General features: G+C 37.5%; 1 protein-coding gene across 1 annotated transcript in view; it reads right to left on the minus strand.

Annotated features, from left to right (window-relative positions):
* LOC128473056 (pinopsin-like) overlaps nucleotides 1–26,395 on the minus strand; it is a 30,710-nt gene extending 4,315 nt beyond the window's left edge. Inside the window, exons 1-3 of the mRNA XM_053455098.1 lie at nucleotides 25,926–26,395; nucleotides 5,106–5,431; nucleotides 697–930 (exon numbers count right to left, since the gene is read on the minus strand). Of these exons, the coding sequence (XP_053311073.1) occupies nucleotides 697–930; nucleotides 5,106–5,431; nucleotides 25,926–26,292 (927 nt within the window). The 5' untranslated portion in view covers nucleotides 26,293–26,395. The remainder of the gene's footprint in view (nucleotides 1–696; nucleotides 931–5,105; nucleotides 5,432–25,925) is intronic.
* Between the last annotated feature and the right edge of the window lie 1,391 nt (nucleotides 26,396–27,786).

Below are 27,786 nucleotides of genomic sequence, written 5' to 3' on the forward strand. Positions count from 1 at the left end.
GGGGTTAAAAATTGCCCTCCATTATTGCAAGGCTGGCATTAAGCTATCATAGTCATAAAAACTACTAACGCGGTCACCAGGTACATATTTATATATACATAGAATGCAGATGCATGAATTATTCCTGCTTTAAAGAGTAACAGTATAGCTTGTCTTATACAATGTAGCCACTGGGTGGCGTATCTGTCTCAGTTTTTAAACAAATAATACCAAAACACAAAATTGTATTGTATCCATGACAGCCTTTTTATTTATTAGTCATTAACTTCATATGTTTGGGTAACATTAAACCCCTGTCCCAAATTCAAAGATTACACGTAGGATTAGAACTTTCTAGTATTTGCATTAACCATATACACATAATGCATGCTGCTAGAACCACTTAGAGCTTTCATAACAATAATCAAGGTGTGCCTCCTAACCTTGTCTCCATAATATCTTGTATTTGGCGCAAAATAAATTTCCTAAGGCTTCACCTTTGTCAAACACCAACCCCAAATAATGCTTAGCATGCAGGTGAACTCAGGGTTAGAAGTGAGTAGAAACTACCTTTTTTTATTTGCAGGAATAAACAAAATGCTCTCACTTTTAGTAGTAATAAAACCGCCAAAACTTTAGTTCATAATCATTTAGCAAGATATGGGTTTTGAAATTGTACCTAATTAAAATATCCATAAAAATGTGAAGATGACATACCTGCTTATTCATAAGTATGTAGATGACTGGATTGCATACCGTACTGCTCTTCGCCAAAATAGAAGGAATAACACTTGCCACTGGGGTTACCACGCCTGGACGCCCAAATGTTGCAAGCAGGGCAATTACTCCGTAAGGCATCCAGCAAATTAGGTAGCAGATAACAGTAGTTATCACCATGAAAAGCACATGGTATTCTCTTTTGCGAGCAGCCATCTTTCTTATTTTTCCAACCTGAAGACAGGATACATTAAGAGTATTGTTAGGTTATCAGAGAGTAAATAGAATGGATAAAATAAACTTTCTAAAGTTTCAAAACATTGTGATATTAATCCATCTATAGTGCTAAACTAGGTGTAAACTACAGAAGTATTGCAATATTTTGCATAGCTAAATATAGCTGAATATATTTTCATATTCAGATAAGGTGCATAATTTGTCTTTTCCATCTGTTAAATGTTATTTTCATATTTTCTGTAAAAGAATAGAGGGTATGCAAAGCTTGGCTTTTGCAAAGGAAATGTCTTCCTTGTATTTATTAGTAACTGCCCTTGAAGTTGTTCAAACCCACCATGACCTGCAAAAGAACCTCTACCAAACCTTAAACATTCTGATCTCCAGCAGCACAATTAGAACAAGCTTGTGAACCAAAACTCAATTATGAATATTTTAAATTTACCGCTTCTGTGAAATGAGTTTATGTATGATGACCAATTCTGAACTTTTCCTTCTGTTAAATGTTATTTTCATATCTAGCACTCATTGACATTTTCTGTAACTGTATAAGAATAGAGGGTGTGCAAGGCAGTAGTAAAAAGTAGTGTAAAAGTTGGTGCAAAAGCAGCCAATGGAATATTCTTCAATATTCATAAATAATCATGGCTAATTCTGTCCTAAAATGTCCTTGTCTCCTTTGGCCTATGTGAATAGATAGTATAGACAGCACACCATTAGATCTAAATGTGGATCCTGTAACCATATCAGGAAGATGAAGCTGCAGTTAGCCCATAGGGCAGGCAATGAGAAGAGCATCCCAGAGCCAGCACCATATGTCAAGAATACTAGTTATAATGAACAAGAAGGTAACGTTGAATATATTTATTTTAGCTGTGATGAAATCCTAATGTCTGGTAAAACATTAACATGGAAACAAAAGGGTAATTATGGCGTTTATGAAATCTGAAAAAGTACCATAGTACAGAATATTATCTATAGTACTGGAATAAAATGGAACGAAAAATCACCATTGCAGAAACCCAAAAATAATAGTCAAAAGCATAACATTCTTCAATTCCTTCCTGAATTTCCTCTTCTAAAGTTTAATCTTGCTCCAAAATTGTCGACTACTTGAATGAAATCTGTTTTTTTAAATTTCATTTCCAAATCAACGTATAGCAACGTGGGCCGGGCCACAGCAGGGCCGCTGCAGCTCCAGGCCCCTACCCTAGCTACGGCCGCATTAACGCAGGGCATAAGGGGCACCTGCCCCTTAAGCCCGCCGCAACTGCGACCGGGTCCGCCACTCTAAGGGGCCGGGAAGTCCCCACCAAGGCCGGCCTTACGGGTCTGCGGCCGCACAGGGTTTAAATTAAAACATCAGGGGTTTTTTTTAACTTTATTTAACATCCTCCATGTTAAATAAAGTTTTTTTTTAACTTTATTTAACATGGAGGATGTTAAATAAAGTTGAAAAACAAAACCCCGTTGTTTTAATTTAAACCCTGTGCGGCCGCAGACCCCTAAGGCCGGCCCTGGTGGGGGCTTCCCGGCCTCTTAGAGCAGGGCGCCACACTCCAGGGGGCGCGACGGGGGGCGGTCCGCACCGGGTGCCGCTCATCAGGGGGTGCCAACCCGGCTTAAAATCACTCAAGGGAGCCGGAGGTCTGTTAAAGACCTCCGATACCGCTCTCTTGTGATCCGCGCGGCAACAGCTGCTGTGCGCCAGGGTTTGTTGTCAGATCCCGGCGCACAACACTGAAGCCGCGCCCACCGCTGTCCATGCCCTCTGAACCAGAAGAAGACAGAGAAGAACTGAAGAAGAGGAGCGAAGAGGAGGAAAAGGAGCTGTAAGGAGCAAAGAGGAAAGGTAGGAAAACATTCAGTGAGAGTGGATTGGTATATATGTGTGGATTGGTATATATGTGAGGATTGGTATATATGTGTGGATTGGTGTATACATGTGTGGATTGGTGTATATGTGTGTGGATTGGTATATATGTGTGTGGATTGGTATATGTGTGTGTGGATTGGTATATATGTGTGGATTGGTATACGTGTGGATTGGTATACGTGTGGATTGGTAAGTGTGTGAGAGTGATGGGTGTTATGCTGTACCATTTCCAATGTCTTTTTCATGATCTAATTATGCTCTAAAAGTACATCATAACTCCCATCACTCTATACTGTTCCATACAGTGGCAGAGCTGGGAGGCAGAGGCCTTGCACCCCCACCACAGGACTCCTGAAAGGTAAGTGAACTTCAAAGAGGGAGAGGGTAGATAGTTGCGGCGGGCTTAAGGGGCTCTGCGTTAATGCGGCCATATAGGACCAGTCAGTCCAGTCCTGACTGGACCTATTTTAAGGTGGGGGCCTGGAGCTGCAGCTCCATCAGCCCCTAAGTCAATCCTGCCCTGCCACAGGCACGGTCGCAGTTGCTGCTTGCTCCGGCAACAAGGTAAGTAGGGTGAGGGAGGGGGGTGCAGTGAGAAGGGGCAGAGGGGGGTTAGATAGTGAGAAAGGGGGAGAGGGGATAGATAGAGGCGGTACATATTGAGAAGTGGGGAAAGGGGTTACATAGTGAAAAGGGGGAACATAGTGAGAAGGGGCAGATAAGATGAAGAGAGGGGGTAGTGTGAATGCGTATGAGAATGAATGAATAAATGTGTGGATGAATTGTGTGAATGCGTATGACAATTAATGAATTCATGTGAGGATGAATTGCTTGAATTATTTGTGAGACTGCATTAATGAATGTGTTAATGATTTGTGTGAATGATTAAATGCAAAGATGGTACGGGTGGGCTTTAACAATAAATAAATAAATAAATATGGGCTGCTCAGGCTTAAATGCCCGGGCCTATTTTTTGTCCCAGTCCGGGCCTGGCTACATTCAATAACCTTTATTGTCCAAAAGAAGATCTCAAATATGATGTTATTCTGATGAATAATGTAATTCACTCATGCACATGCATCCAGCACTTTTCTTGAAGGACAGAAACATTTTTAGCTCGAAGATACTTAATAATTTCAGTAACATACTGATAACATGCTTAAGAATCAATAATTAACTTGTGTAATGGTGCCCCCGTATTTCTCCATGATTGTACACTTGACATTATTCAGTTTGAGATTTTTATTTTTTTTTACATTTTTCGAAATTTGTTCATGTAATGCTTTAATAACAGATGCAGCAGTTGTTCAGGGAGTGTGACCTTTTGTTTAAAGGAAGGCATTAGCATTCTTCATCTGTTAGCTGAAGTATAGAGTTTTCTTTCTAAGTACTCCAAGAAACTTTTCATGGTTGCAGAATGCATGAATGAAACATTTTGAGCCACAGGAGCAGCAGAGAAAGGCAAAAGGGTTGGGTCACTCCGAGCGTGATTACAGACAAGCCAGCATCAGAAACCAAGGATAGCAGCCGGAGGGAGGAGGTGGACAAGGACATTGTGGCAGACAAATCAGGGTCAGTCGCCAGAATCTCAAAATGGCAGAAGTTGAATGGACTGGGGAGTCGAGTAAGTGGGCTCAGACTAATCACTTTCATCAGCTGGAAACTCAAAACCGATGTCATAAGCAGGAGGGACTTGATGGTAAAATATATGGTAAAAAACAAGCCAGAGAGACAATAACTAGGGTCAGGAGCACATCAGGAGGCGAAGGGCACAGGGAGCAGGAACAAGGAACACACGCCAGGAAGTAGGTATCAAGAGACTGCATTGCAATACTAACAAGGCATAAACAACTGCGCAACCAGTAAAGGCCCAAATGCCTTTATATAATTAATTAAGCATGCTGAGTAATTGGAAAGCAAGAGTCAAAAACAGCATACACAAATCCAAAGCAGCAAACACTATAGCAGGACCACACAAGGGTATATGTGCTGAGCAGTTCCGGATTTTCTAAATCCGGCACCCAGCTTGCCCCGTCTCCAGGTGTGTGTCACTGGCGCGTCTACAGATTTCCCCCGTCGGCAGGAAGGCGCAGATGTCTGGGATTGCGCAGCCTGCCAGGATCGTGTGAGTACACGCCGCTAGGGATCTCCGCGCGGGATGGCCAGCAGCTTAGTCACAAATCACAGAACACTGGGCAAGAGTAAATGAAAATGTAGATACTGTAGTATTAATCTACCTCATTTTTAAGCGTGATGAATTTGATTTGCAATTGAATGCTTAGGTGATGCATTACTTTACCTGCTTCACGGCATAAAGCAGTCTTCCATAGCAATATACCATAACCAGTACAGGGATGACCAAGCAGAAGATAAAAAGGCAAATGATATAGGAAACAGATTCAGCAGATTCTGAGGTCCAACGTACTGAACAGCTTGTTCCTGCCCCTTCCTTTCCATAACTGCTCCAACCAAGAAGAGGTGGAATAGTCCATATCAATGAATATATCCAGGAACTGGCCACAGCAAGCAAAGCTTTCTTAAATGTAGGTCCACATTTGTTGTACAAAGTCAGAGTAGTATATCGTTCATATGAAAGGATAGCCAGTGAGATAAGTGACACAATACCTACAAAAAAACATAACATTAATCAACAATATATATTTTTATACCAATATTTTTATTTTTGAGTTTGATGATACATATGTTTAAAAGATGATAAATGTCCATACATAAGTATCCTCCACACAGAAACCTAGATCATTATTACAGCAATATTTAAGGTATATAAGCCATCATAAGTGGCATCAAACAAAATCAATAGGTTATCCACCAATATATATGTACATATAATAGCGGTTGACTTAAAAATCTGTTTGTAAGTTCCATGAGATCACTACATTTAGGTAAATTATATGTATGACACTGGCCCAGTAGTATTTTGGATGCTTGCCAATAGTATGGTCAGACCTGGTTAATTATAATAAGAAAGAAAAGAAAAAACTAAAAAAAAAACAACAAATAAAACAAATACAGTAAGTCGAACAACTGGACAAACCAAGATAGACAATGCCACTTATTTGCCATACTTTACTTTCTTCCTCACTCTGTCCTCAGGTTAGTAACTTCCCTGTCTTCACTCATAATGAGGACCCTGAAGCGACGTCCCTTCCCAGTGGATCTTCCCTTGACAGAACCTGAACTGTATACCATGATGTGTATTTCTAATGAGCTATGAATTTGTAGATGAGTACTTTTATCTGGGGTTTTCAGATAGGGTTGCCAAAGCTGAAAAAACTTTTGGTTTTAATTTCTGTGGCTTTGGTACATTCCACACAATTCATGCAGGTGTGGAATAATTTAGGTTTAAGCAGGGCCGCAGAGGGTGGATTAGGGTTCATTAGAACTGACTTCCTTGCTGCTGCCAGTATAATTAATGAGAGCTTTTTGCTGATTTTTTGTGGTGAAAGAAGACCAAAGACTGCTATATATGGTTGCCCTTGCAGAATACCTATCTTTTTTCTATAGACAAACCTATATTAGTCAACCATACATATTTAATGTTTTTGTAGAAAATATATCTCTTATTCTATTTTTTTTTAATCTGACACAATTTAGCATAACTGAATTAATTTATAAAAAATAGCTATAATTTATGCATTTTATTTGTTAATCAGTGAAAACTGTAATATGTTGTGATGGGGGTTGTTGTTCTTTGACTCCATGGTGCTCATGCAGCTATTCTTTCTCTATTCTGTTCTTTCTTATCTTTTTTTGTTGTTCTTTCTCTTACTCCTTGCTTTTTGGCCTCGTACTATACAATAGTCACACACACATGCTAACATTGGGCTATTGTTCATAGTCGCATGCAGACTGCACGAGATAACATTGTTCCTTGGGTTATTGTTCAGTTAGAATCTTGTTTTCTTACCTGTTTGAGTTTTATTTTACATTTGTATATTTGTATTTTAATATAATTTTGTACTTGTAATACAAGTAAGCTGGGTCATGCGCAATAAAGAGTAATAATAAGTAACATGTCCTAAAATGCTCTCCATGTGTATAAGCTAGTCGGAATCCTAAATAAAATGTGGGCAATGTGCAAAAGAGAACTATGTCAACATTGGCATTCTAAATTAAAAAAATATATGATATGTTTGGGTGGATGACAGGAGTGCTTCTTAAGTACTGGCCCTGTACCATGGAATAGAGGACCTGCTAGTCCCGGTACTGCCGCGTAATACCGCAAGGCTGCCTTCGCGCTGCTCACTTACAGCGTCTCTTCTCTTGCTCCGCCCAGGAACACAGCAGAGTCACGTGATGTGACATCACTTCCCGTGACTCCGCTGTGTTCCTGGGCGGAACAAGAAAAGAGATGCAGTTCACATAAGGGGGTGGGCGTGATTGACCACATATGTGGCGGGAGCGGGCGGGACTGGACACACATGTTGCGGGAGCGGGCGGGATTGGACACAAAATCAGCGGGTGAGGGATTAAAAAACTCTGGAACGTCTGAGGCATGAGTGCATAGAACAGTAGCCTTCTTTACCACCCCAGCTTAAGTTCTCAGGTTGCACAGGTGCATGCTGGTCTGTTAGCTACTGTTGCCAATCCTCAAGTGGTCATTTCAGGTTAGCCACTGCCAATTCTAAATTACTTTTTTGCGGAAATAGCTAGGGAAAAGGAATCATATTTCCTTCTAACCTAATAGCATCTACTGGACATCTGGAACAAACATTGTTAGCAACATTTTTGGAACAAATAAATAAAATAGCACTCTACAATAGTATTAGCCAATGTTATGTAATTGAAAAGGCTATTGCTCCCATCTAAAAAAGAAAGAACAAAATGGTCCGCTTATAACACGGATGGATATACAGATAATGGGTGGACAATATAAAACGCTCTCCGTACAGAATGATAAATACCGTATTTGCTCGATTATAAGACGACCCTGATTATAAGACGACCCCCCAAAATCTGAATATTAACTTATGAAAAAAAGAAAAAGCCTGAATATAAGACGACCCTATAGGAAAAAAGTTTTACCAGTAAATGTTAGTTCATGTAAACTATGTGAACAATTGTTTGTTAATAAAAGCTATGATTGAGAAAAATATTTTGTTTTTATTTCCTTTTTTTTTTTACCTGCCCCCCCAGTTATGTACATCTGCCCCCAGGCTTGCCACTCTGCCCAAGAAATGCCTTATACCCCATATATGCCACTGTGCCCCATGATATGCCTTTTAACCCTCTAAATGCCACTGTGCCCCATGATACGCCTTTTAACCCTCTATATGCCACTGTGCCCCATGATATGCCTTTTGACCCCCAATGTGCCATTCTGCCTCCAGAAATGCCTTATACCCCTATATGCCACTCTGGCATTTAGGGGGTTAAAAGGCATATTATGGGGCAGAGTGGCATGTAGGGAGGTAAAAGGCATTTCAGGAGGCAGAGTGGCATTAAAGGGGTTAAAAGGCATTTCACGGAGCACTCTGCCTCCAGAAATGCCTTACACCCCCCATTTAACACTCCCTCCCCCTCCCTCCTCCAAACTTACCGGTGCTTCTGAGTTGGGGGGGGTGCGCATCTGAGTCCCCGGTGCTTAGTCCGGGAAGCGTGTAGAGCTCTACACGCTGCCCGGACTAAGCACCGGGGACTCAGAAGCACTGGTACCTTGGAGGGGGGGCATAACACAGGAGGATCCAGGTCCCCTGCATCTGAGTCCCCAGTGCTTAGTCCGGGAAGCGTGTAGAGCTCTACGCAATTGTATCGTGTAGAGCTCTACACGCAGCCCGGACTAAGCACAGGGGACTCAGAAGCACCATTAAGTTGGGGGGCATAACACAGGAGGATCCAGGTCCCCTGCATCGCTGCAGGGGATCTGGATATTAGTCTCATAATCAAACCTATTTGAGGTCTGATTATAAGACGACCCTGATTATAAGACGAGGGGTATTTTTCAGAGCATTTGCTCTGGAAAAAACCTCGTCTTATAATCGAGCAAATACGGTACATACAAGTTTAGTATAAAGTAGTACACCAAAAGCATGACCCAAAGTTTTTCCTTAGAGTGCATGTGATATTTAATCACAGTTATAAAGGACTTAGGCCACTTATATATAATGGTATGAATATATGTATATATATAAATATTTTAATTTTCTGTGTAATTTGTTGCAGCACTTCCTTGAACAACTACCAAATCTTGGGATAATTAACACTTCAAAAGACTGTTCAAATCAAAGGTTTTCTAACCTTCAATCCAAAATAATTAAAGTTTCTTCCCAATGACCGCAGGCCAGAAATCCTCTTACATTGTATTGCGTCTATTATTACATACCCAAGGAAGGGAACTGAAGGAGGACTGAAAGCTCCCACTTTAATCTAGTCCAGTAATCCATTAAACACATTCCATTTTCCGTTATAAAGGCATAAGAAAGCCTCAAAATGAATCACCCCTCTATTAAAAGTAGTAGTTAGAATGTAATGTTTTTATTAATTAAGTAGCATTTTGGCTACCTGTACATTCTAGAAAATTATTTGTAACTTATTTCAGTCCTGGGCAGCTATATCAGGATCAGAGTGGAAAAGTACAGCGGAGTACAGAAAATGCCCTCCCCGCCTCCTGTTTGATCACGATGAAGAACAATTGAACAACACTGTAAATGCCTGTAATTTTTTTATCTGAAAGCTAGGTTACAAGATGAGATGGCCATGGAAGCTACCTTTTGGCAATAATGTATTCATACAGTGTGAATGTGTAGAGGACATGGCCTCATTCAATGATAAATCTTCATTTGGAATGAAAATTATATAGTAGCTCATACCCTAGTGAACCTAGAGAATCTTATAATCTAGTAAATCTGCCTACAGAAGTTCACCCATAATTGGTCAATTCAAATAAATTCCTTCTCATACAAAATCTATTTAATCATATAACAAAAATTGGATGCTGTACAGAAAACAGAAGTATCCCTGGTGATTGTAATAATATACTAACTGAAAATGAAAGTGATTACCTCCACAATCTAGTGATGTACAATAGAAAATAGAAAGCTGGGATTGCTACACTATCTAATGGATGACATGTGGTGGTAACCCGTTATACAAATCTCCCCGTGACCTAACAAAAACCCGTATGCCTTTCCTTGCATTGAGAGATGGTCACTACTGTGGTTCCCTAAAATCGGCAAACACTAGATTCAAATGTAGCCACAATTCCCCAATATTCCACCCATAAAGTATATATTAACAAATCCACATATTCAGGATTAATATGTATAAACCAGTATATGGCATAATCAAAACATATATTATATTTTATATATAAAACATTTGAAATGGTTGGTAATTCTGTAAAAAATGATTAAGGTTCTTAGAAAGAAGGTATAATCAGAACCCTATTTTATTCCTTTAGGTGCCAAGGTAGAAAGATTGTAAGTCACGTTTTAGTAATTTTTTTTTTATTAATATCACTCTTTCTTGGACCCAAAACCAATTTCTCAATCCCACAAAAGCTCAAACAGTCTGCCCCGGCATCCTGATGTGCCTTAGCATGTCTGGAGACAGATGTGTCAATTGTTTGCATGGATGTAATTCCCATGCTTAAGTATTCCTCCCCAAAACTGCAGAATGGTTTCCCCACGTGTTTAATGCTGCATTTACACAAATAAATAATGCATGTGGAAGAACAATTGATAAATTGCTGTGTATTAAAAGTTTCATTCAAATCTGAATTCTAGAAAATCTTGGTGGGTTTGATGTATTTACTAGATTTGCATTTTCCACATGGGAAAGTGCCGTACATTCTATTTGCTAACTGTGATAACTATGAACGAGAAATTGCTGTAAACTTTTCTCCCTATGATTTGTAGCCGTTGATATTTAACACAGATTTGTATGTAGTGTACCACTACATCATTAAGACTAAAAAGGTTAAAGAATCTTCCAAGAGGACGGATGTTAATTTTAAGCCAATATCATTATCATTTAATGTTGCAACACATTGAGAAAACAATTCATCAATCTCATGCTATACCAAAAATATATTATCAATGTTCTAACCCCTTTTGAACTCACAGTTATCGTCTATTAAAGAAGTTTTACCCAGGCCAGTCCTTAATAGGTTTTAAATATTGACAGAAGGAGATGCATACAATTTCAATTCAATACAGTTTAATTTAATAACACATATTTAAAATTCAAACTTCTATAATCTAAATTTCTATAAAAAACTTATTAGACAAGTGTAAAAAGCACACCTTAAAAATGTATATCACTGTCATGCTCAGGGTACCAGGAGAAATGCTGGTGCTCAGTAGGACACCTTGTCCCCAAAAGAGAGAGACCATCAATCTCAGAAGAGTTCTTAACCATCCCCTTGGGTTGATCCTTTTGGGTTTGAGCGGCTGTGGAACTTAGATAGTATAGGTACGACCACCAAAGGGCAAGGGGTTACAGACAGGGCTTTATATAGGTCTAGAGGAGAGAAAAGGTGGCAATATCAGAGGCTGGAACCGTCATAGTTTATGACTGCGGTATAACCCCCCGACAGAGAGAAGGATGAAACACCATGACACCAGTGGGAGGTGCACCCTAGTGGTGAACCAACTGGCAGGTGACAATCACCATTTGGGTTATGGTTTGTCTTGCTGAGCATACTTGTTAAAACCACCTTATAGTATATTATACCACTCGATGCGTTTTGCCTGTGGCTATGGCTTTCCCAAGTGTAAAAACTTCTGCCAAATAAGAACATAAAGGACAATTACAACTTCATACTTTATATTGGTGTATTTAGTAGTCAAAATGCAAAAGCCTTTCTTTTTGCTAAACTAACCTAACATGTTTCTCTCACCTATATCTTTATCTTTTCCTTTGTCACTACCTATCTCTCCCCTTTCTAGAGTATCTATTGCTCCTATTTCTTCCAATCGTTTACATTTCTTCATCTTGAAAAGCCTGTTTATTCACAATCTATTACTTAACAAAGCCATTGTAACTATTTGTGGTTATTTTAACCAGAGTCATGAAAATGCACCTTTGTCTTTGTTAACTAACGGAATGCATTAGGTCTTCTTTATGAAAGATCTGCGGCAAGCTTCAAAAGAGAGAAATAAAAGATGTGGTCTTATTTGACTTATTGATTTAGGAGGTAAGTTTTCTGACATCATGCACTCTACTTTTCCTTGCTGTTTTTACAGGTTGATGTGCAGCAAAAAATTACAACATGACAAGGCCACTTCATAAAAGAGAGAGAGGCTGTCCTTGTTGTCCCCCCCCCTTTTTGTTGAAGTCCTCCGAGGGGCAAAATAATGAAGACAGATTCACGGAAAAAGAGAGGCATTTGAATCTGTCAGCATTATTCTGGCCTCTTCTGCAAAAGAGTGGAGCCTGTCTTCTGTACCATCTTTAATATATGGCTCAGTATATAGAAATAGTAGTTATGCTGTACCACCATCTGTGTCTGGCTTGCTGTATAACAATAGGAGACCTGCTGTACCACTGCCTGTGTCTGGTTCACTATATAATGATAAGAGTCATGCTGTACCACTATATGTGTTCGGCTCCCTAAGAGGCGTTTGTTAGAGATGTGATGTTGATTGACACACTAAGTAGAAGGCTGATAAAAAGCAAACAAAACATATAAAGGCGATACAAAAAGAATCAGTGTGGATAAGCAGGAAGTATTGCTTTAATGAGAAATGAAGCACACAGCACCAAATAGACCTGCAGCAAAATAACAGTTTTGTGAGGATATGATCCGAGAATGAAGTCTCTAGGTAGAAAACAGGTAGCCAAGGAACGACACACAGGGAACCAAGAACAGTAAGATAACTTATAAGACAAACATCAGAGCAATTTAATAACATACAAGAGCCCAGTTGAATCAGGCATGTTTCATTAAATAGGCCTTGAGTGAGGGATATTTGGCACTGAATAGATTGGGCATAATAACTGTTGTGGTCTGCAGGCTCTATCAAAAGTGTGATTACTAACAGAGTTGTTCTATTCACTAAACACCCCATGTACAGCCCTTCTATAGAATGCACGCTGCCCAATTTGGTCACTCTGCATGCTAAGCTACCTGATGTTCAAACAGTCAGGACATTTGCCTGGGTAGACTTACCCTATACTGTTTCAAAAATAATTTCACTCAATTGTTACCAAAGTAAATGTTTTTATTTCCTAGACATATATAGATTGTACATGCTACTATAAAAGGCAAATGTTTTACTAGATAGATGATATACAACCACCCATTAGTGGTTGTTCGGGGCTGACCCCTCTGTTCTGAACTTCCCACCTAATTTCTGTGTGTTTTCTGCTTAAACCCTGTTCATTTTCACATGTAACCCTAACTTCATTTCATTAATCCATCCTAATCCATCCAAATAATCTGTATGATGCTGCATGTTAAAAAAAAACCCCAAAAAACACATTACTACATGGTACGGTTATCTATGGTATGTGGAAATATGATATATACAATTCAAAAGCAAAGGTTATAATTATTTGTTTATGCTTTTAACATTATTATTTTACCCCTGTTTGTTCATTTTCTATAATTAACATATAATATTTAGCAATAACTTTTCATTTTTATACAGTCTGCAATTTATTGAACTAAACTTCATTTAAAAGCTCAATTTAATATATATGCAAATGTTAGTACCATTCAACCATATTATGATCATTTAAAAAAAATGGTTATGTAGAAAAAATACAATTGATATGTAAATAGTGTAATATATGTTCCATGTATAGCAGTATATATATCTTATTATAGAGAGTTTCTATACATTGTGCCGGGCACAATAGCTTGGCTGCAGTGATGTAGAGCCAGTGTTAGGATGGGGTTCCATCATACTGAGCGTACTGAGAAAGGCTGTATGTAATTCTTATTAATTTTCCTTTTTTTTACATTTACGCAGAATATTTTGGTTATCTCTGTAATTATAACAATTACCATTTTTATTACTTAAATGTTTTGATAACTGGTATTAATAATATAAAATGTGCTACAGTATTATTATAGTACATGTAAAACACATTAAAGAGTGCCTAATGTAGGCTCATACAGTATATTCCCAATCTGAATCTGACATTTACACAACAGCTAAATGTTTAGAATACAAAAGTAAATCCCCATACAAAAGTAAATATATATAGTTAAAGCCAAAAGCTAGATAGCAAATGCATACCACCCAAAGTGTCTTGTTTTCTAATGTACAGTACCGATTTCTAGGCACTATCCAACTGTCCAACAGGGCTGCCTCATTGTCCTGCTTTTCCAGTCAGTAATGATAATTGGCTATTGAGGAGATCAGAGAATCTAACCAGACTGTTCTGTGCCTTTGATGTTTGGATCTTAATAACTTACCAACCTATTGAACTGGAATCCTGGGATATAACACCATATGCCAGCTTTTTTTTTCTTCAATAGACTTGACATAATTAAGGTTTTTTGTCTGGCCATGCGCCTAGCGACCCCTTAACTATGCCCCCTACAAAAGTGTCCTGAAATGACTATATAAATATAAAGAGAACATCAAAACATAAAAAATACAGGAAAAATACATCCAATAACTAATAACAGATGGAATAGGTTTCTTGTGATAATACCTTTTTTATTGGACTGACAGAATTTTGGATTGACAAGCTTTCGGGAGCTCTTCTCCCTTTCTCAAGTCTAAAACCTCTCCTCCAATAACTAAAATATACAATGTACAACAAAAATGGTACTCGAAAAAATAAAATCCCATGCTTCGAACACTCGCATTAAGTACACAATAATGGCTCTAGAGATAAACTCATATTATAGAATTTGACAATGAAAAAGAAAACAGGTCGCAATTGGTTAGACACCCTTGACTCCAAATTTCCTTTTTATGTATTCAAAACAATAGTTTTTCCTATTAATGATATATTAATTGAGACACTTGATCCTTTTTTGGTCAATTTACTAATGATAATTAATGTAGAGGGGATATTTGTAAATCACACAGTACAGTGTTCACTTTAATCAACCCAGGTAAAACTGAAATGGTCTGCAGACCCATTTTACTACATCCAACTGAATTAATATGTTTAATTTCTATCCAGTTTTGGTACCATATATGACCTATTTGTGATATTGGTGTTTGGAGTCCAAACTTGCATTTGTTACTAAATGAAGTTTCTGATTAAAATGACTCATTTAAAATATGTTAATTGAATCACTCTTGATTTTTCAAGTGAACCATATACCACCGACCTCCATTGTATTCTTTCTTTTAGAAAAGAATCTGTTTTAAAAACTTGGTACATCTGGAAACCGAGCTTCTCCGTTTAAAACATACTATTGATTGCCTGTGTTCATATTACTCAGGAGTCACATTAACATGTAACATGGTTGGAACCATGTTGCTAAATAAATATATAAATAAAACAAAAAATCAGCAATAATTTATGAAAGTGCTCTGTAGAAGTTCCTAGTGTCAAAAGCCAAACAATCAAATATGGTTTTAACTGGATTTCTTCCCTTACAAAATTATACCATAACCTAAGATGGCTAGAAAGAATACCATAACAGTATTATTGATCAACATGGATGTCCAGTATACATGTATAGATGTATTTCTTAAACCCATTGTACAGCGCTCTATAAAACAATAAATAATAGCAGATTAATGATCATTTGTATAATAACAAGTATGTTTATTTCATTTTTTTTGTCAAATAAGTAAACAATCTAAAGTAACCTGGATGTCATAAACAGAGGCAGAAGAATAGTTTCACCCTGAGGACAAGTTATTACTGTGTGAAGAAAAAGGCCCTAGGAGCAATGCAAACATTCTACCTGCCCCTAGGTATACAAATGAAAGACCAGCCAAATTATACCTTTCATTCCCTCGTAAGAGTTACGTTTCCTTTATATGAGCCTCATCATTCCTATCTCAGCTGCTTATATTTTGACCCCTAGTGTGTGCATTTGTTTGAAACTCATTATCCACTGACTTCCAACCAAAATTCAGAAGAATGTACACCTGTATCAGAAACCATGCAGCAAATAAAGTCCCTCTCTGAGGTTTTTAACAATTGGACTTGTAAGCAAACCATGTTTGAAGGAATATTACATAGTTGTCTCGTCTAATTCAGATCACCATGGCTCTTGCATGGAAACTGGGAGAAATCTGAGATGTTCCTTTAAATCAAGTGCATAAATTGAATTGATGAATATTGTTCACCTTGCTGTTAATAATTATGGAATTATGCATTTTTTATAGAATGTAATTCATCAATGTTTCTATAACAAGGTTTGCAGAATGTGCTATTTAAATTGCATAAGTTATTATAGTGATTGAGGTGTATTATTGAACTCCAATAAACAAAGCCTGTGGGGAACACGTTGAAAACATTACTTGTTGCATCTACACACAGGAAAAAGACAAAGCAGGAAACAATACACTGTCCATAACTCAGCATGGTGCTAGTAATTGCTTGTTTATCAGTTATGAATTCTTGAAGACAACACAGCAGGTCAGATACTGGTTCCAATTTATCAGACTACAACAGAGAATAACGTTATATTTAACCTGATGATTTGATTGTAGCGCAGTTCATGTGCAGAAGCTAGTGGCCTGAACATCTTACATGTGAGAGAAACAATTAGCTTCTTAGCAGGTTGTTGGGTATTAAGAAGATAGGTGGGTTTTAGTGAGTGTGTAAAATTAGAATCTGGAAAAATCTGACAGAAAACAAAGGGGGAAAAGTAACACCTTAGGTTAAAATCCTGGAAACTTAAGCAGAAAGAAGCGAAAATGGTGAAGGAAAGACAAAAGTTGCTGGCAAACAAAAAGGGAGAGTTTTTTGGCGATAGAAGCAGAGATATGGTTGTGCAGTATGGCAGGACTTGACAAATCCCAGGGGTCAGGTTGCCTAGGTGTTTGTCAGCCTGTGATCGCGGGGGCGCTGCTGCTGCTGTCTGCCCAGGAGCACTTTGCCGCCCCAAGCGTTTTTTTGAAGCGGAGGAGAGAGAGAGAGGGGCGCCGAGTGGTTTTCGCTTACCCGCTCGGCGCCCCTCTCTCTCTCCTCTGCAGCGAGTCTCCCTGTTCGGTCTCGGTGCCGGCTTGTAATGCAGAGCGCCGGAAGTGACGTGAATTTCCGGCGCTCAGCATTACAAGCCGGCACCGTGGCAGAGCAGGGAGACTCGCCGCAGGACTGTTTAAAGGTAAGTACCGGGGGGGGGTAGATAATGGTGTCGGCGAAGTTTAAAATGCCGCTGCCGCCCCCCCCTGGCGTCGGGGGGGGCGTCATTTTAAACTTCGCCCCAGGCGGCGTTAAGTCTTCGGCCGGCCGGCTCCCTAGGAATCACATACAAGAAGATTAGACAAGCTCCAATCAATTTTCTCTCTTTTTGGCCTTGAGTAGTATCTTCTCCATTGCTGTGTTTTATGTTGACATCACAGATGTCTCTCTTCATAATTAGAAAGCTTTCCTTAATTTGATTCCCTACATTGTGCAATTTCTATTGTTTATTTGTTCCGAAGAGCACAGATTATACAAGAGGCAATTTTGGTATTCTAACATATTTGATCATTTATTAACCCCCCAAGAACAGAGCTGTACCCTTTGTGTCAATGGTTAGTTTTTTTTTTAGAACAAGAAAGGCTTTCTTTAGTTACCATTATCTTGATCATGTCTCTAAGTCCCGAGTTTAAAAATACCCAATGTTTTTATGTTTTTTTTTACTTTTTTTAGCATTTTATAAGTACAAGTAGCATATTGCTATTTCAAAACCATTAAAAACTGGTCATTCTGCACCATGTCCTATTTAGGACATCTTTGATGCCGGTAAGTTAAATTTACCCATCAAACCACATATTTGTGAAAACTGGACGCCCCAAGGTATTTCAAATGCTAGCATTTAACATTTTCCATGCACTAATTCTACTAGCAGCCTATGTCAAAGTTTGTGGTAGTAATTTTTTTGTAACACCCCAATATGTGTTCATTTCCTGAGTACAGAAATACCACCAATACATGGGTTTCTTGGGTAGTTTTGGGGTAAAAGGCCACATTTGGACATTTTTCAATTTGAAATTTTGACATCTGGCCATCTTGCTCCAAGTGTTATTTGGGACATCTTTGAACCCAGTCAGTTCAATTTACCCCATCAAACCATACTTTTTTAAACTAGAGTATTTCATATGCTGGTATTTTAACCATTTTCATGCACTTATTTTACCACTAGCCTTGGTCAAAGTTTGTGTTTAATTTTTAACACTTCAGGTATGGATTTATAGTTCTTGGTATATGTCACTGCCAAACAACACACCAATACGACCAGTAACATCTCCTGAGTACAGTGATACCACACTTGCATAGCTTTATTTGGTTGCACAACTGGTTTTTAATTTGACATCTGGTAAGTTTGCGTCTATGACCTATGACATCTTTGAAACCAGCCAAATCAATTTAGCTCATCAATCCATATATTTTTTAAAAGTATACAAGCCAGGGTATTTCAAATGCTGTTATTTTAACTCTTTCCATTCCAGAATTTTTGGTAAGATACAGCACCAATTTTAGGACTTGCTAAAACTATATACCGTATTTGCCCGAATATAGGCTGCATTTTTCCCTCCACTTTAAGTCTTTAAAGTGGGGGTGCGGACTATAATCGGGGTTTAGCGCAGGAATGCGCAATTCGTATCGCCCGACGCCCAGTTCTGGGCGCTGGGCAGGCAGAAGGGTTAGGATACAGATCCCCTGCAGCGCTGCAGGGGGCCTGCATCCTACTCTCCGATACGCTCAGACAGCCTCCCCTGACAGCACTTTCCCCGGGGGGAGTGCCGGCACGGGAGATTGTCTAAGCGCAAACAACCTCCGCTGCCAGCACGTCAGCTGGATGTGCTTTAACAATCTCCCTTTCAACTATTATGATGGATTAACAAAATTTTTAATTGGAATTCAAATGAACAAAGGAAGTGCAGCCCAGCTTAGTCTTTAAAATGATTGTCTTAAATGCAGAGCATACCAACTACACTGTACAATGTTCTCAGGTGTCAATATAGAAATCTATATGGATGTAGGTCAAATAATGTAAAAGTTTATATCGCCAAAAATCCTGATTTGTATCACCCTCTCCATAGAGTTCAACAGTATTGTGATTGGTTATGTATATATGAAAAAGTTTTTGGTTTTAGAAAATGAGAAAGGATATAAATAAACAATGAATAGTATGAATAGTGAATAGTATATATATATATATATATATATATATATATATATATATATATATATATACACACACATAGTATATATATATATATATATATATACTATGTATCATTCTTTCTAATCTATGAATTGTTTTATTCGTATGTATATATATATATATATATATATATATATATATATATATATATATAGTTTTTGGTACATACTATATATACATACTGTAGATGGTAACGAAACTATAATTGGCATTCTAAGAAGTTTAATTAGAACATAAACCAGATTTGCTGAACGCTTAAATCTGTTTTTTTATTCTTCATTACAGGAAATTTTTTGCTGTATAGAAAGCAATAAGCTGTACAATCTTGGCTCACATAGAAATAAAGTAACTGTTAGATTACATCGGTTTTAAGTAACATAAAAAGTCTGTAGTTATATATAAGTAAATTGTAAAATTATTCAGATTACTGGAAGAATAAACCTTATAAAACCAATCCAGTCATTTTACTTTCCAACCTCATTCTCTTTTGCAAAGGAAAGATTTTTTTATTCAATCAATGTGAAATAAAAAATAATGATGCTCAACCTTTGAAGAATTTTGTCTTAACCACCACCACCACAGGGAAACGATTCTGTTCTCAAAAATAACACACCTGAGACCTTGATTCACATGCAAGTAAATTAAGTATCATACCAGTTTGAGTTTTGCAATACTAATTGGTGCATGACAAGCAATAGAATAGAAAAGCCCTTAGAGAACTGTTCTTAGTCTGAATACCAAAGTATGTTTAATTCAAACTAACACTTTGCACAGAAAGCTGATTTAAGAGGGTGCTATGGAGTTGTCAATACAAATCAATAAAATCATATTCAACAATATTCATACAATATTCATAATAATAATAATAATATTCTCTACTGTACTTTCCAGATACATAAAAAATATAAAACTACTGGAATACAGATCTTAGTATATGTTGTATTATGTATTTTTGTGAGTTTTTAAGTGCAATACAATTCCAGGAACATTACCGATGTTCCCAAATATATTTTCTTTCATATAAAAAATAATCTAGTATTTGTACATATTTTTCCTGTTAGATAATGGAGTTTGTTATAGTCTACATATATCCATATCTTCCTGTTACACTGCATTAAACAACAAGTATTTATCATGGTTTTCTGATCTTCTCAAACAATTATGTTTAATCCTTCCTGTTGAAGAGATTATTGATGACAAATAATATTGTGTTTGCAAGAAGGCTAAGTATCTTAATATCATGGAAATCCCCTGATATTGAAGGATTTTCCGCAAGCCAGGTAAAAATATAACATAAACATATTTTGGAGTGATATCAGTTATACATATGTCTACTATTTTTTTTCTCTGTCATCAGTAGAAAGTGAAGATTATTGCATACAAATTATAATGATGTTTTAATGTTAATGTTATAATGATGTTGATTTTATTTGTGTGATATAATCTGTTGGAGGAAACAGCAATACTAAGATCAAACAAATCTTCTTCATTTATTTTTCCTCCTTCCATATCTAAACAAATGAATGTAATGTTAAACCCAAGATAAACTAAATGGAATTAAGAAACATTTAATCTTTAATCATGGAAGGTTCGTATGTAACTTTTCTGCAATGTGATTTGGTAGGCTGCTGGCACTTAAAAATGAAATCATGTTTTTATTTGTGTCCGGAGATTTATGGCAGATGTGGTGTACTACTCTTTGGCAGATGGTGTACAGAAAATATTTCAACCTTTCATTATTCATGCAGACTTAATCCTTTAAACGACATACAGTAATCTGGGCCAATGTGATCTTAATTAATGACAGATAAGCATTTTTGTTATTAGGAATTAACCCTCATCGTAACCCACAATCTGCATAATATAATGTTACATTTTGTTGCTGATATTATGTATCAAATGTCCTATGTATATTTACATGCTATTGATGTACATGTAATGGCATGATACCATTACATCTAAAAGTTAACTGTAAATTAACAGATTCCACTTCTTCTTTGGTGGCTTGTTGATTGAATTTTGTGTAGCCCCATACCTTGTCACTCCACAGAACCATTAAACCTGATTAGCATACCCGGGAACTCTCTAAATGAGTTGACCCTGAATAATAAACCCTTAACAAACCCATTGTAAAGATTATATGTAGTTATTTGTCAAATGTGTTTACCAAATGGCTCTAATACCGCTCCTCGTGGAAGCATTGGCTTGTTATTATTTAAAGGTACATATAATTGGGATTGTCTTATACTGTATATATGATCACAACAGTCTAGAATAGGAAGGATGCTGCTCCAGGCTGTCTGACCCTGAGAAACTGCCTCTTTACTTTGAGACCTTTGAGATTGGGGCATAAACCCTGATAGCCAGGTATGTGACTTAGGGCATTTCTTACCCAGTAAAATGCAAACAGTTTAAAAACTGCTATTTTTAAAAGGTCTCTTTTTTTGTTTACTTAGCCTTAATACTACAGTGCAGCATTATAAATATCATTCCTAGTACTGGTGGATGCCCAAACCCTTCCTTGCAATAATTATTTATGAATGAGGCAACAATTAAATTGATACATTTAAAAGGAATGGTTGTTGCGCGACACAAAGGCAGCAAAGTAGATTGTTGCCGTAGAAACTGAAAAATGCATATATTAAAAAGTTCTGTATTGTTGTAATAAGTAATTAAACCTTCAAAGAAAACAAGTAAGAGCAAAATTATAGATCTGAGTATCTGAACTAGTAAATTCAATACATGTTTAACTGGAAAAGCATCTTTAATCTCAATATGCTCCGAGCAATGGGAGGAGATGTTAATATAAATATTTTTTTAAAAAATAAATACTAAACAAAATTAAGATATATTTATTTATGGGCTGCAAAAAGACATAATGCATAAAATGGATTTGTTAGTCATTAAAAAATATATTTAAATAGCACAGTTTTTCGCTTTGTTAAATATAGTCCTAATCTCTAATTTATATGTTGTGTAGTGTGTATTTGGTTGTTACACTAGGAAGGCATTTACAATGTTTTATGTGTGTTTACCAGGCCTGGACTGGCCATATAAAAATCTAGGAAAAGGTCTGGTGTGCTGGTGCCATAGGGCACCAACCATGTCTGCACCAAATTCTGAATGTTTTTGCATGTATTTGCTTTGCAGGTCTTCTTATCTCAATTATCTGATCAAACTCTCACTCACTCTTACTCACACTCTCTCGTACTCTCTTACACTCTTACCCTTTGTGAATAATGTTGGACCAGCACAGGGAGGCAGGAACGCAGCAAAAGTGAGCCAGAGCTGTAACCTGCAGGTCCATGGCGTGCAGGGACATCAGCTTTAAAGGGGAGGATAGTGAGAAAGCTGTGGATGAGCTAAAGGGGAGAGAGGGAGCATGTATGTCAGAATAAGAATGTATGTGTATTAACATGAATGTTTAAGTGTATGTGAGCATGAATATGTAAGAATATGGGAAGGCAAATATTGCATTGGTAGGCTATTTGGGGGCAAAGATGGCACAGACATTCTGGGGGCACTGACATGGTGTTTGGGGACAAAGATGGCACAGGCAGGCTGTTTGGTTGCAAAGATGGCACTGGTAAGATGTTTGGGGGCACAGACAAGCTGTTTAGGGGCAAAGATGGCACAGACAAGCTGTTTCAGTTGTGCTGTTATTAATGCCAGCACTTCAGCTATGGAACCAGCAGAGAGTTGGCGATTTTCACGGACCATGCAATTCAGCACTTAGTGACCCTGCTCTGTCACTTTACATGGTCTTCCACTTCATGGCTGAGTTGCTGCTCTTCCTAAACGCTTATACTTTCAAAAAATACCACTCATAGTTGACCGTAGGGAAGACATTTCACTAACTGACTTAATGCAAAGGTGGCATCCTATCACAGTACTACGCTTGAATTCACTGAGATCTTCAAAATGACCCTTTTTACAAATGTTTGTAAATGCAGACTGCATAGCTAGGTGCATGTACACATAATTAAAAAAACATATACGCTTACATACACACACAGGCACTCTAACAATGTACACTTATATACAGTACATACAAACATTCACTCTCTCTGATAATCCATACAGCTCACACATATCACCTTCCATCTGCCTACTTCTTACATTTCTAGCTTTGTTTTTTTTAGGACCGTTACACATTTATTTGCAATGGTTATTATCCACTATCAAATTAATTTCTCTGTTTTAAATAACCTTGTTTTCAGAAACTTATAAATACATAGGAACATGGTTAATTTCTTTTCACATTCTATAAACTATACCGGTGATCTCTCAGTTGGTCATAGGTATCTTATTTATGACTAATGCACTTATTCAAATATACTTTAAAATGCAGGGTTTGTCCCTATTCTTCACATTAATAAGGTTTTGGTAGCAGTATAAACTGCTTTGTGTGCCCACTACGTAGGAGGTGAGAGTAGGTTCTCACCCTATTGAGAGTGTGCCTTGACGTGGCGGGTGAGCTTAATTATGCTTTGGCCAATTCATATAACCAAAACCTCTCATTTATATTATGTTTATATATTTGTTGCCAACTTTATTAGGGTGAGAAGCGCAGACAGTTTTTTGTTTTTTCTATTCTAAACAAAAAATATTGGGGCAAGAACCCAACATATGCATTGTGCCAGAAAATAGCTCCATGCAATAAAGGGCTGGTATTTATTTCCCAGTCCAGCCCGGAAATTTAGTTGGAAATAAACCTTCTCCCGCACAATATATATATATATATTTTAATAACATCCTATCTCATGCCCCTACTCACCCCACCACATTCCTTAAGTAATTGGGAGTTAAAATGAATCTTTAATAACCCATAGGGGCATCAATTTCAAATAACAGATACAAAAAATACGATTTATCTGTAATCTACTGACTGCCTATATTTCCAAGAATAATACAATTTATGAATAAAAAATTCATTATGTTATGTTATTAATATACAACGTATAGTAAATAACTGATTTACTACCATCAGTGCTGTAGTGCCATCCATCTGTAGACTACATACCTTAGTACACAGCATAACAACAAAGTATTACCATATGACGCCAGAGCCTTTTAAATAGCATCAGTGTCATCGACCCTATGGGAGGGCACTAAGGGCCGTTTAACACAATGAAGGGAAATGCTGTTGTTCATTTCTCACACCTCTTAAGGGTACTTAAGGGTATTTTGCAAAGGTCAAAAAAATACATACCTACAATGAATAAACATTTTTCAAACTGTGTCAGATGAGTCATTTTTTTAAATATTCCCCCAACTAAAAATTGCTGTCACTTTTGAGATACTTTTCTGTGGATTGATGTGTCAAAAGTGGAATTTTTTTGTTAAGACATGGGTCCCGTTACATCTTGAGTAAAGCGAACACAGCACGCCGTTCAACTCATGCACGCATTATCAGAAATTGAAGAACACATGTTGTGGTGGACCATTCATACAGAAGGTAACACATATAGTGCAGCTTTTTTTACAACAATTTGTTTTTGAACAAGAAAATGACATATAATTCAAATCAGGTAATACACTTCCAATATGCAATCAAGATAGTTCTTGTGTCACATTTCTTTAGTTATTACTCAAAGATAAATCATATTGATTACATTATCAATTATGTTACAGTCTCATATCATGCATGAGTATTATACTCACCTTTCCATTCTGTTCTTTCAGGACAAACATTACAAATGTGTTATTCTGCGCAAGGAAGGCTTTGCAGCTTTAACATATGTCAGAATACTTTTAAAATAAAAAAAGATTTATTTTGCTTGAAAAGGGGCATCATGTTACAATTACACAGCCACTGAATTCAAGATAATATATCATTTGGCTACTGCAAGCCCCCTGGATGCTTCCTTGAGTTATTTTTCCCTATTTTGGGCTATTATACATCACTGTCTGGCCCTCTAATCACAGTCTGTAGATTTTTATATTGTTCTGTGAGATTTTTGTTTATCTCACCACAAGATGCAATGTTTCAATCCTACAAGGGATCTTAATGGAGATCCCTTTGTAAGCGCTAACGTTGCCACTTGAGGTGAAGTAAAAGACACAATGTTACAGAGTGCCGGGTAAAAATCTACAGCTGTTTTCAGTGGGGTAGGGGTTTTAGAGTCTATAGAGCCCAACTATATAACCCTGTCACATTTTTCCTGTGCCAAGCTGGATGTGGGGAAACATAGAATTTATATTTCTCCATGCCCCTCATTCTGTGCAAAAAGCCACTCATGAAAATGACATTTTAAAAAGCCAGACACAAACATTAAAAAATCTATCCCCTCCCTGAATGGTAAAGTGGGAGGTCTGGGGGATCTCTGTTTTGGATTCATTTATTTTTAACATTGTATCTTTTATCTATCTGCTGTGTTGAGAGCAACTGGTATCCCACGTGCCACTTCGCATTTCCTGGGTTACTCATGGGTTAACGAATTTGCAAATTGCTTGCTTATCGCAACTTGCATTCACTGTAAATCTGAAGAAATATTTGAACATTTCATGCACTGCGTGATTGTTGAATTACTCATTACATAGTCTTTTCTGTGTTATATTGTTAGCTGTAAGAAGAATGTGTTTCAACGTATATTTGTTCAGTTTAAGTACTACAGGGGCTAAATTATGTAGCAACCAGTACATCAATGCCATACCTTTTGTATCAGATTCACTGCATGGCTTCACTTACCTTCACTTTATGTTCTCCCTTCAAAACCTTCCAATCTTGGTTGTGCTGTGACAATGCATTGCCTTTCATTATCCTTCACATGACTCAAAGCTAGGGGCATGTAACAAATGCAAACAAGTGCAATCAACATTAACCTTAATAAATCTATACACCCAAACTCTTACCAAAGCAGGAATTGACAAATCCATACCACTGACAGCCATATTCTCCTCCGATCCATTCACCCTGTATGCTGGAGGTGAAGCTTAGTGTTGTGCCAGAAACACACACGAGCATGTCACTAACACTGATGTTTAGTAACATCATGTTGACTGGAGTTCTTAGGGTTTTGAACTTGCAGAACAGAATTAAGACTACAAAGTTATTTAAAAATCCAAAAACAAGGATAAATCCAAGAAACACTGCCACTACTGTGTGTCCAGTTCTTGACATTATGGCTTTGTGGGATAAGGAACCTTCATTGTCTATGTAGGATAAAGATGTTTCAAAGCTGGCATTAGATGTCCAGTTTTTACTTATGTCAGACATCATGGCATGTGGCTCATTGACCCAGACTCGTGACCTGCTATACGTATTAAGAAAGGATATTCTTTCTGTAATCCATGTGTAATTCTCTCTATTTGCGTTTCAAGTGTTTATACTCATGGAACATTTTATGTCAGGATCTAAAAAAAGAAAATAGAAAGACATTAACGTTCATATATATATAATATGCATGTAAAAACAACATCTTAGCAATATATTAATCCACTAATATCTGTTCAGTAAAAAAATGAATCAGTGTAACTTTTACCAGCAGAATAACAATTATTTTAGAGAACTATATTTTATAACATATTTAATGTGCACACAAGTAAAACCAAGACAACATTATTTTTTTATATATATAACATAAATAATCAGATTCTGTATTGATGACAAGGAATAAAATGTATCAGTAAAACTGTTGACATACAACTATAACATTTTTAAAAATCACCTATTAATCCTTTGAGTGGTCTGCTGTCAAATTCTATGCTTCTATGAGTGCCATTGTTCGAGGCACATTTATTATTTAATGGTTATACTGGGGCGAATTTCATAGTTTTGCTATAGTTAACCCCTTCGTAACAAGACCCTTACCTTTTGTGACAAACGCTATTTTGAGATTTCTGCAATGTTTGTGTTTAGCTGTAATTTTCTTTTGTCTAATTTGCTGTATCCACCCAAATTATATATTGTTGCTTTCAGGACAAGAAGGGTTTTCTTTAGATACCTTTATTATAACCTTTTACTCAATTCCAAAAGCTCATGAAAAGACCTGCTAAATGGATTCTCATATTTATCCTGAGTTTAGAAATACCCAATGTTTTTATGTGTTTTGCTTTTTTTTTTTGCAAGTTATGTGGCAATAAGTACTAGACACATATTGTTATTTCAACAATCTGGTCATCATGTGGCTTGGTCCTATTTGGGACATCTTTGAAGCTAGCCAATTGAATTCATCCCATCATATATTTTTGAAATGCTAGTATTTTAACACTTTCCAAGTACTCATTCTAGCCTTTATCAAAGTTTGTGGTAGTATTTTTTCACACATATTGTACTTCAGGTATGAATTTACAGCTCCTAGTATATGCCACTTCCAAACAGGATAAACGAGGAAGCAGAGCCGGCCTTAGGCGGCACCCCCCATCACAAAAAAAAAGAAAGGAAAAAAATATCCCCCCTCTGCCCCGTCTCACTATCTACCACCTCTGCCCCTTCTGACTGCCTTCCCCCCTCTGCCCTTTCTCAGTATCTACCCACCTGCCCCTTCTCACTACCCCCCTGCCCTTTCTCACTATCTACCCCCTCTCCCTATCCTTACTTACCTTGTTGCCGGAGTCCTGCGGTGGGAGCGGGAGGCGTCCGTCTTCCCGCTCTGCTGAGGTGCGCGCTTCACAGCTGAGCGCCAGAATAATTCCCGCGCTCAGCATGAAACGCCGGCACCGTGACAGAGTCACGGTGAGCGAGGGGGCGCCGAGCGGTTGTTGAAAACTTCAC

Source organism: Spea bombifrons, chromosome 2 (assembly GCF_027358695.1).
Source record: "Spea bombifrons isolate aSpeBom1 chromosome 2, aSpeBom1.2.pri, whole genome shotgun sequence".
Classification (NCBI taxonomy): domain Eukaryota; kingdom Metazoa; phylum Chordata; class Amphibia; order Anura; family Pelobatidae; genus Spea; species Spea bombifrons.